At 27.9% G+C, this 12099-nt stretch overlaps 1 protein-coding gene across 1 annotated transcript in view; it reads left to right on the forward strand.

Moving 5' to 3' along the window:
- Positions 1 to 12099, forward strand: part of LOC129965593 (cullin-associated NEDD8-dissociated protein 1-like) — a 58138-nt gene that overhangs the window by 3163 nt on the left and 42876 nt on the right. The window contains exons 2-9 of the mRNA XM_056079623.1: positions 4696 to 4797; positions 5169 to 5236; positions 7014 to 7126; positions 7380 to 7480; positions 7678 to 7744; positions 7847 to 7945; positions 8046 to 8172; positions 8863 to 9025. Coding sequence (XP_055935598.1) covers positions 4696 to 4797; positions 5169 to 5236; positions 7014 to 7126; positions 7380 to 7480; positions 7678 to 7744; positions 7847 to 7945; positions 8046 to 8172; positions 8863 to 9025 — 840 coding nt within the window. The remainder of the gene's footprint in view (positions 1 to 4695; positions 4798 to 5168; positions 5237 to 7013; positions 7127 to 7379; positions 7481 to 7677; positions 7745 to 7846; positions 7946 to 8045; positions 8173 to 8862; positions 9026 to 12099) is intronic.

Here is a 12099-nt window from a genome sequence, read left to right on the forward strand (position 1 = left end):
GTTATAATTTTACATCTCAAAAACATTTTTTCCTTTTATGCAATAAAGGGGGGGGGGGAAATAAAATAAGGTCCGATTATCCACGTTATGTTAGATGTTAAACTTCAGCCAGCACCAGTATTTTTTACTGTTATTTGGTAGGTTAAAAGTTAATACATTTTTCATTGAATAATTTTTCTTTTTTGGAATGAAGTTCTTTTTTCTGTTTGTAAAATTATTGTTCAGTTCTAATACTTGTAATGGTGAACAATGTGGAAAGGGAAGGACCCATTGGAAGGGAACAGATCATATCATTCTTAGATCTGCTTCTGCTAATATGCAAGTTATTGTACTGCATCTTTCGTGAGTAAATCTGACAAACAATTCTGACTGGTTAGTTGAAAGTTCATCCATAAGCATCTTTTTTGTGTTGGTTGTAAAAAAAAAAAGTTTTACATAATTAAATCTTATCTGTAATGCAATAATTGAATATGATGCGTTTTATTTTGTTTTCTGAGCTTTGAATTTTAATTTGCATTTATTTTAGTTAATAGAACGAAGCAATTTTTCATATACAGTTAAAAATATATTAAGCAGTAGATAAAGAAAATAAAGCAATATTACTTTAAGGATAGTAAATACTATTAAAAAATAGTAATCTGGAAATGTCAGGGAAAAGTCAGGGAAATTCCAATGGTAGCAAACCTATATGTTCATGTAAACATAAGAACTCAAAAATAAATGGTTAGATGAAATTAAGCATATTGACTTAGGATTAGAGTTGTAGATTTGTATCAAATTTTGGACTCGATTATTAATATTATACTGCCTGTCAGTTTGTATGTTTATGGTATGTAAGCGTGATAATGTGAAAATGCCATAATTGAATACAAATGAAATTTATTATATGATTTTGTTGCTTTTTTAAGATTTACATTAGGTAGAGTCATAGGAATACTACCTATTGCAGTGGCTTGCATGTTTTCTATAGTTTTTCACTGATCGTGGTCTCTAGAATCTAAAGCCACCCTTCGTTCAAAATTTTATATATATATATATATATATGTGGAAATGATAGAGGTTGAAATTTTCATTTTGTTATAACTTCCTTAATATTGAAGATAGAAAAATAAATTAATGACAATGGCACCTCATTGAGGTGAATCTTTTAGAGTTTTTTTATAGTTACATTTGCTTTGAGGTTAAAGGCTAAAAGTGATTTTGAATTTCTTAATTTTGTTTACTTCTAACATCAGCAGTTTATGTTCCCAATTTTGAAAAAAAAGTGAAAATTAAAATTTTGAATAAAATTAATTAAATAAAAATAAAGGAGGAGAAACATTTAATGGCAACACTATGTAAAAAAAAAGGGGGGGGGGAAAGGAAAGATCATCTTAAAAATTCTCATAGTATGCATGTTTTTAGTTCTTTTTATATATTTTGATAAATAAACCTTGTTATTCCAGAGCTTTTGTTAATTTAATGATCCTTTGGTTTGATGCTTGTCACATTACTGAGAGCATAATGTATTAAAAAATATTTTCATAATAAAAGGTAACCATTATGGCTTAACTGAAGTATGTTCATTTTTATTAACTGACTAATAGAGATGAATCTCCAAAAAGTATCAGCGAAGATATCACATTAGTCTGTTGATTATGTTCGCCATTGACATGCAGGGAAGCCTAAAGTTTGCAATGGCTTGTAATTCATTCACAAATATTGAATATATTTTAAAAAATGATGATAAACTTCCCTTTACACCAATTAATAATTATAATTGAAATGTTTAAATCCACATAAGATTTGATATGAAGAAAAGCAGATGATTTTTCCTCCAATATAAATTAGAAAAGTAAATGATAAATTCGTACTATTAATCATGAAACATCATTGTTTGCATTTAATTGAAAGAAGAATATTTGCAAACAATAGTTAATCTCTCCAAATATGTTTAAAATGCAGTGACAAATTTTCAGTTCTTGCCAACTAATACAAACATTGCCTTTTGCTAACTTGTATATTATTTTTATAATATATGTACTTTGATATTATTTATTTTGAAATAAATACTGAACTGTTCGCAAATAACCATTGCCTATGGTTGCTTCAATATGCAACATTTCATTTTTACTTTATCATATGAAGTATAGAGAAAGGTACTATAATTGTCAAAAAATTCAAATTTGAGGTTTTGTTGCAATTTTTAATTCCTTAAGTATAAAAAAAAAAAAAAGCATTATGACTTTTGTCAATCAGTCTGTCTGTGGCAAAGATAACTCGGAAACACTTTGTGTTAGACAAATAAAGTTTCATATATCAAATTTTGAACCCAATCTGTCAGTAGTTGATCTCTACTTCTATATTTTCTCATGCTTGAAAATGCGATAATTCATAAATGCAATGATTGAAATCAATGAAATTTGTTATGCTGCCTTGTAACTTCAATTTTATTTTTGTGTCAAATTTTGGTTGAATCAGTTTGCAGAAAAAAAAAAAAAAAAAGCTTTTAAAACACATATGCTCAAAATAGATTCAGTAAAAATAGTAAATTTGTTCCAAAGATCTGCATTTTGTTAGCATCACCAGACTGTAATTTGTAGTTACCTTGCATGGCATTGATAAAAGCCTTGCAAAGTATTCATGTCCTTATCCAAGGTCCACAATTTTACCGGGAGAGTGGAGGAATTAATTGGGAGTATGCAAGAATGTTTTGTCAAGACCATTCCTGTTACTTTTTGTCTAAGGATTGATAGGAATTTTAAAATAGTAACTTGGATGAAAAGGAAACTACTTTTGTCTTCCAGTTTGCCGAGAGGAATTTGCAAATTTTGGAGTTCATTGGTAGGAAAGAAGGCATATAAATTCTGTACTAAATTTTCTTCACCTATAGTATGTATGAAGTACAAAATATATAAATTGTTCTTATTTAATAATAGAGGAGAGTTGGGTAGAATGGGGACATATTTTGCAAATAATTTAATCCACTAGTTTAATGAATTAAAAAATGCAGTTTCTAAAAATTTAACAGTATGTTCTTTATTTTTTTTAAAAAAAATGCAAGAACAGCAAAATACAAATAATTAGCTTTTATTTGCATAGTTTATTGGAACATTTTTGTCCCACACCTTCCTTAAGTGTTTGAGAGAGATATGCGACACATATAAGGGAGGAATAGGAAAAGGTTTGTGAAAATTAAAATTAATAAATATTATATTTTGATATCCTTCTCATTCGATGATTTATGGTTTTGGACATTGCAAACAAGAACCGATTTTGAAATCTTCATTGGTGCTGCCACATCTCAAAAACTTTTCTTTTACAACTATTTCCATTGATTGCAATATATTATTATATATATATTTCTTTTTTTGGATGCTTCCGTTTCCATATTTGTGATATTGTTATATAAGAAAATATATAATTAGTAATTCTTCTTAGTTTAAAGTTTAAAAAAACTTTAATAAATAATTTTCATAATTTAGCTTCATTGTTTTATTGCTTGATATTTATTATATTGCTTATTGCTTTATTATCTTTACAGTAGAATTTCCTTTAACTCAAATAAGTGTTAAATATGATTTTAAGTAGAAAATAATTTTTTTATGCGAAAGGATACAGAATGATCTACAGTCATACATTCATACTTTATATGATATAATTATTAACAAAAATAAAGATTTGCCAAACTTGTTCCAATACACTGGTGCTCTTAAGTAATAATAAAAAAAAGTGGAATTTTATTCTATGCTTTTTGTTTTGATTAATGGAAGCTCAGCTTTTTTTTTTTGTTTTACATTATTGCTTTATATAATTTTAATTAGCATTATAATGTTTGTAATATAGCATATTATAGTTTTACATTATTGCTTTACATAATTTTGGTTAGCATAATAATGTTTATAATATAGCATAATTATGTTTACTAACTTATATATTTTAATAAAATTAAAATCATAAATTTACTATTGCATTGCAGCTCCCCAACAGCTAATTTTATTAAACAACATGAATTAAAATTTTTATTTAAAATTTTTTTTTATTAAAATTAATGGAAAAATTATTCAGAAATAAAATTTGATATTATTCATAAAGTAATTTTTTTAAATCTTAAGATATTATGAGGATAATTTTTGTAAGATGTTTCTGAAGATATGCGTAACAATCCCTCTCTCTCTCTCTTATATAATATAAATAAATTTCAAATGTCATTTTTAGTCTAAACATTTTTTTCTTGGTGTTCTCATTTTAAAACTTAATCTTTCTTAATTCCAATTTTTGTAGCTTCATCCATTTAGGATGAGAAAAGTTTTACTACGTTTATGTATTGTTTGTGTATAGAAATAATTTATTTTCACAACTAGAAACCTTAAATGGTACTTTAAGTGTGTTAATAATTAGTACTTATTAATTAACAGCTAAAGAGCCAAAACTCGCCAAGTGTGGAACCGAAGGCAAATTGGCATTGCAACCCTATGACTTATAATAAACTATTTTGTTTGTTTTACCAAAGAAATTACCACCAAAAAATTGCCAATCCTTTACCATTAATTAATAAGTTCTTAATAATGTTACTATTTTTTGGAGTAAAATTTATGAATGGGAATGGAATAATTATAATGTAATAATTATTATGGTTCTAATGTTTTGCTAACATTTAGTAATTTATAGAATTTCATATTAGTTGAGTAATGTTAGCTTTTAATTTCTTTTTAGATGACTTCAAATGATAAGGATTTTCGGTTTATGGCTACTAATGATCTAATGGTTGAATTACAGAAAGATTCTATTAAGCTGGATGATGACAGTGAAAGAAAGGTAAATTTTAAATGATACTAAAATCTTAATGAAATTTATTTTATCATTGCTTGTCTAAAGCAAGAAATTTTATAAATATATGAAACATTTAATAGGAATTGATAATTTATGCTTTTTTTCTTAATAGGATTTAAAAAAAATATTATGTTCTCTAAATTGAAAATGAGCTTGTACTAATTCATGAATTGAGTTTCAAAGCTTTTGAATTTATTTGCAAAATATGACTTTTTATTTCGTATTTTCATGATGCTTGCCTGTTTTATAAAGAAATAACATGTTACTTAAACAAATATTCTGCTTGTAATTTGCTTGTATCTATAGATGATTGTATACTTCTTGTATATTTGAAATTGTTAAATGCTTGTATCTAGGTTGTTAAAATGCTTTTAAAGCTATTAGAAGATAAGAATGGTGAAGTGCAGAATCTGGCTGTAAAATGGTAAGTATGCTGTTATTCTATCATTGTTACAGCATTATGCATGAAGGCAATTGAGAAAGAATGCTTATAATTTTAATGTGTATTTCTGCTTTTTTATGATTATTGCAAAATAAATGCTTTTTGTGCAATGGTTATCTTAGATCCATTTATCTGATTATGTATATTTCTTTTAAAGATTATATTCCTATTTAAGATATTGTTTGAAAAAATGTATTGTTACTTGAATGGTTTCCAAATTATATTGAATTGGGACACTTTAGTCTTTTAATGTATTGATACAGTAAATAGAATGTAAGTATTACATTGATGAATTAATTATTAGCCATATGCTTTCTTTTGCTGTTTTCTTTAAAACTTAAGTTGGGATTTTTTTAATATTATTTATAATAATGATGCTGTAAAAAATTATGAGTAATTACTACAGTTCTCAGTTTATACTGTTATATATTAGAATATATTTATTATAATTATTAGTAACTTGGTTATTAAAAGGTTATATTTAGTCATTAAAATAACTTCATGCCATTACAGTACCAAAATTAATGATATATTAAGTTATAGATTTTTTTTTTTCATGAGTCAATCTTTTAAGAACCAAGAGAAATATTCAGTTCAATTTTTATTGGATTGTATTGGATTGAAATTATTTAGATTGGAGTTTTCCAACTTATATTAATATAATATCAAATTAATTATAATATATAATTATAATATATATATATTAATATAATATATTATATATTAATATGGCAAGAGCAGAAAGCACAAAGTTTATCCATCAAATACCAATGTAGGTTAAACAGTTTAAACCCATTGTTTTTTCAAGAAAAAAAATTGTTTAGAAAGAAGGAAAAATATTCGATCATTTGACTGATTTTTGATTCGATCATTTGACTGATTTATTAAAAAAATATATTGATTTCAGAGTAGCAGTGAAAGAATAGCATTAAGATATTAGTGTTAAAGCAATAAAATATTCAACACCTTTTACATACAGAAAATTGACGAAAAGAGCTTTCTTGACTTCAAGAACAAATACCCAATAAGCCTGATCATGCTCCAGATATGAGATTATTTGTCTTTCTAGCCTAGTTCTACTAAACTTGTTTCCATAAAAGAAATACAGGGATTGCATTAAAGTTTCCTACTACTTAAATAATTGATAATGATAATGGGGAATTTTTAGTTTTCATCACAAATCACTGCACAATTATTTCAGTGTTTTCCTTTTATTTTATCATAGAATTAATGCTAGGAGCATCAAAATCATCCTATGAAGGGATGATTTTGATGGTAGAATATGATGGAAAGGGGCTGAAATATAAAAAATATTAGTCAAAATTACAAGAGTGGGGAAAAAAAAAAAAGAAGTTAGGAGCTGCTGACTTAGATAAATGATTATTATGTACTAAATCTTTTGGTTAGAAACATTTTCTGTTATGGTAATATTAGTAGAAAGAAATATAGTAGTCTTGATTAATTTATTAATATTGGAGGAAGAAAAAATATGGATAGAAACTTAATATTTTTTTCATTTAAAGAAAAGAAATTTAATGATAGATTTTTTTTAGGCTGCATATATAAGGAGAAAGTAAAAATTCATATGTCTGGACAGGAAATAGATAGTTAATATTTGAAAAAAAAAAATGTTAAAATTGGATTTAATGAAAGTTTTAGTTTGAAAATAAAATATATTTTTATGCCAATATAATTTTTATATTTATATGAATAAAATCCCCCCTCCCCCCATTTAACATTTTTGTTGTTTCTTTTAAAGCCTTGGTCCATTAGTGAACAAAGTCAAAGAATACCAAGTTGAAACAATTGTAGACACATTATGCAATAATATGGTTTCTGAGAAAGAGCAGTTGCGTGATATATCTAGTATAGGTAAGTTTCATATTTTTTGCCCTTAGCCTGAATTTTTTTCTAGTAATCTTTCTTAAATATTACTGTAAAAAGAACAAAGTGATGCTGTCATTCATTTAGGTAACATTATTATTTAATCTAATTTTTATATAAAGTTTTGTTAATTGCCCAATTTGAAATTTTGGATTGGGAGTTATACCAGTTATTTAAGATTGATAATTATCAATATGCTATTATTTAATTTCTTAAAAATTAAAATGTATTTTCCATGTAGGTTTAAAAACTGTGATTGGTGAATTATCTCCAGCATCAACTAATTTAGTTGCAAGCATTTGTAAGAAAATTACTGGGCGATTGAGCAATGCTATTGCAAAGGTAACAGGCCTTTTAATCTTTTTTTTCTGTTTATTATTCAATAGCTATTATTTTATAGGAATAGTTTAAATGCTTTTTTTTTAATAATTTATGTTAAAATTGTATTTTTGTTATGAAATTGATTTATTATAATAGTTATCTATTTGCTATGCATTAATCTGCATAAATTGTAATATTTTTTTTTTATATATTTTTAGCAAGAAGATATTTCTGTTCAGTTGGAAGCATTAGACATTCTTAGTGATTTGCTTAGTAGATTTGGTGGTATGCTGCATTTTATATACTTACATAGTTGAATATTTTGTAAGAAGTTGATGTATTTGCCAATTTTATATTAATTAAAAAATATTATCACTATTATTATAGGATTGCTCATTAGTTTCCACTTGTCAATTCAAGAAGCTTTACTGCCACAGTTAGCTAGTCCAAGACTAGCTGTTCGAAAAAGATCAATAACTGCAATTGGTAATTAGAAATTTTTAAAAATTTTAAATAGCATTATTGTCTTTATTAAATTATTGGTTTATTTGTCATTCATAATTAATCGGAATTTTATGCTTTCTAGGCTACTTAGTTATGAGCTGCAATCAAAATCTTTTCAATAAGCTGATTGATGTGTTACTAGAGGAGCTCAGTCAAAATAACAATACCTCTACTACCAGAACATATATTCAAGCGATTGCAGCAATTAGGTAAGTTTTTGACCTATTTTTATATTTTTGTTCCAAAGATTTAAGGGATTATCATAATGCTCTGAGAAAATTTAGTTAATATCTTGAATTAATTTTCACTTGATCTTATACTCTTCCTTCCATTAAAAAGAAACGATACTACTACTACTTTTAATTATTTTTTAAAATTAAACATGGTAAAATTTCTTATGGAAAGATTGTTTGAATAATCAGAATTTGTTCATCTGTCCTCATAATTGATATAATTTGAGTATTACTTATTCATAAATTTCTTCTTCCAAGACATTATTTTTTTATATGGATATAATAATTTTTATTGAATCACTTATTATTGAATTTTAAAATAAAATAATTTAAGCCCAGTTTCTTGTATAATTTAAAAAGTGTATTGATAATATTAAAAGTATAATTTTAGGATAATAAATTTTATTGGGTAATGTGCAGATTAAAAAAGGGAAAGTATTGTATTCCATTCTGGTAGATTCTATGGGGGGAAAAATCTTTAAGTTCTTATTTACTTTTATCCTTATTGAATCAAGCACATTTTAATGAAGTATATTCCATTAAAAATACCTTAAATGGAAATTTTTGGTTATGTTAAATTTTTGTGATTTCAAAAATACTGAAAAGTGAGCTTTAATATTTTAAGCTAAAATAAATGTTCATATTCAAATTTTATATTCTTTTTAGTCGACAGGCAGGGCATCGTTTTGGTGAACATCTAGAAAGAGTAATGCCCATTGTTGTTCAGTATTGTGCTGTTGAAGATGATGAATTAAGGGAATACTGTCTCCATGCATTTGAATCATTTGTTAGACGATGTCCGAAAGAAATATCTCCCCATGTCTCAACTGTGAGTTATTTTGTCATTTTCCTCTTTTAAATGATACAAAATGGAATTTTGAAAAATCATTACTTTTGTTTTGTTTTTATGTATTTTGAATTTATTAAGGCTTTATGCAGAGAGGTTTTTTTTCCCAAAATGCATGTCAACATATTCTTATTTAATCAATTTTATTGATTCTTTTTAAATGACCTTTTTTGGATATTACAGTGGCAAGTTCCCATGTTTCATTTGTAATGTTTTACAGAAAAACTTTATCTCCAGGTTTTATTGGCATTAGAGCTTTTGTTGTCCTATCAAAATAAAATTTTTACTTTTTGTTTGCTATTCCTTTAATTCTGGATAACATCTTTAAAGATTTCAGCATTAAGCACTTTACTACTTATAGGCAGTTTGGCTCCCATTCTGTAATTAAACGTGACTGGGCAAGAGATAAACCTATACCTGAAATAGCAGTATTTCTATATTCAAGCAAGGCTACAGGGGACCTTTTATTGTATTCATGGTGTCTTAGCAATCTATCATTTTCAGTAATGTCTTTTAAATGGTGCTTTAGCAAGCTCTACAGCTTTCTCCACTGTTCCACTACTTTTTAAATGATATGGATTAATGGAAATTTCAATATCCCACCATTTTGCAGATTTCTTAAATTTATAACTATTAAAGGGACTGTTATCACAAACTATAATTTCGGTTACCTCAAATAGAACAATTACTTCAAGGACTGGTATTATATCCCCATTGTTTTATCTTTTAACTCTTTCTACTTCAATCCATTTTGTAAAATAATAAGAATTCCTATGAAACATTATATTTATTTCTATTATCTGATAAGGTCATTCAGGAATGCCATGTGATTACCAGAACTTGAAGTAATAATTGTAAGATTTGAGGTGCCAGAAATTATAGTTTGATAACAATCCCTTTAATTTTTATAAATTTAAGAAATTTGCAAAACAGTGGACTATTGAAATTTCTTTCATTAGTCCATATAAAAAATTACAATAGTTTTCAAATGCAAAAAAAAAAAAAGTACTAAAAATTAATGTTCAATCTCTGCATATATATATATATATATATATATATATATATATTCATTCTGAAAGATACAAGGTGATGTTCCTGCAAAAGACATGCTCCCAATCCATCCTTTGAACTGTCAGTCGACTGATTGTCTCTCTTTTTGGGAAAACACACATACACACACTATATTGTTGAGTGTGAAGCACCACCTTTTTGCCCGCACCATTTTCACGCCGACAGATAGTATTACCCGGAGGCGTGTCCCTGTTCCTTCCCTTCCCTTCAGTAGTCAGCACCTGAAAAGAAAATGTGTTGTTGCATCTGTTTGAAATAAAGAAAGACAATTAAATTTCTTACTTTCTGTTTATTGTAAATTCACCAATTCTGTATTCAATGTTGTCTACATCTATCATTTTGAGAATCAAGTCATCTGATCTAGATAAACTTTTCTTATTTCTGCTGCTTTCAGACCTGGATAAGGAGACATAATACCAAATGGGCCATAAAATTCATTATCATTTATTGATAAATTTTCAAATGTGATTCCAGCTTTTACAGGTTTTTTTAACAATGTCCACATGGACCAGTAAGTTTTTACAGTAATTTCAAATTTTGTCGTGAAAGTTTTTGCAAATTCCACTTGCTTTGCGTACGCTTGAGTAGGAGCCTTGACCAGTCCGTGTCCGTAGTTGGAGTACAATCTGTAACCAATTGTCGTGTCGTTGGCAAACGGTGCATTTAAAATTTTACTGTTTACCATTTCGTTGTAGGTGCGGCTGATGGCTTCTCTGCATCCTGGATACCAGGTGTAAGTGAAGTGTTTTCTAGTTTTTTGGTTTCTGAAATTTCTTGTTCCTTTCAGATCCAGGTCGTGAGGATCTAGGTCTCTTGTAGCTTTTTCTGCGTAGAAGAAAAGATCTCTGCTTGCCATAAGAGTCGTAGCCTGTGTCGACATCTTAGCTGTTGGTTGAACTTTCTTTGTTGTATCAGCAATGATGCTGTAGTCTTGGATGACATGATAGGCGCGGGCTATTTGTCTGAATGACACAATCATTTTTTTCAGCATTTTGAATGTATAGGTGTTGAATAAATTCTGTGTCTTGATGTCTCCACATTGTGCTTCTAGTGCAGTAGGTAAAGATTCCCATTTCCATCCGTCTTTTTCACTTCTAGGTACGGTATCCCAGGCAGTAGTTGTTGTATGGTCATTCAATGTAGCGTAAAGTGTCACGACATTACAACTAGTTTTTATTCTTCTTTTTATCATCCTTCTTGGCATCCTTTTTCTGTTAATCTTCCTTTTATGGTTGAAGTATGAGGTCCATCGTGTCCTCCTCCTGTTCAAACTCCGGTATTTGCCAGGGCGTGAACGGTATTTCCTCCGAAGATTGTATCTCCTCCGAATCAGCATGGTTTGCTAGAATTCTATTTGGAGATAGCCAAGATGAGTTAGTTACAGAGGTGGAGGGGTTGGACGATGGGGTTCTTATTCCGCCGGGTGATGGAAGACTCTTGTACCGGTGCCACTGAAGTCTGCTGGGTCCCGCAACTGGCGCAGCTTCCTCTTGCCTGGATGTATGAACGACGCAGACTGATTTTTCTTGCTCCGTATACTCCGACGAAACCTCGGTTTCTAGAGGGCGCTTCAATCGCTGAAAGAAAAAAAGAAAACGCTCTCACTGGCTACGGGTTTTTAGCTCCCTCCCACACTATTCACAACTACAGAAAAGCTTTTGTCGCTCACGTTGCTCACATTTATTTCAAATTTGAAGATATGGACAATAGAGTGGAACAAAAAAAAATTATCAATTTTTGATTTGTAATTTATAATAGTGCAGGAAGGTTGCTTTTTGGTGTAATTAAGATAAATTAAAAATATTGAAAATATTGGAGTAGATCTTGAGGTGCCGCAAAGACATTAAAGTTTTAAAAAATTGAAATTTTTGCTACATTTTAAAGTTTTTTTTTACAAAACAATCAACTTCGGATTTTTAATTTGTAATAGCAAGGAAAAGTTACCTTTTGGTATAGATAAGGTAAATAAAAATTATAAAGAATAT

The sequence above is a fragment of the Argiope bruennichi genome, chromosome 4 (genome assembly GCF_947563725.1).
Source record: "Argiope bruennichi chromosome 4, qqArgBrue1.1, whole genome shotgun sequence".
NCBI lineage: Eukaryota > Metazoa > Arthropoda > Arachnida > Araneae > Araneidae > Argiope > Argiope bruennichi.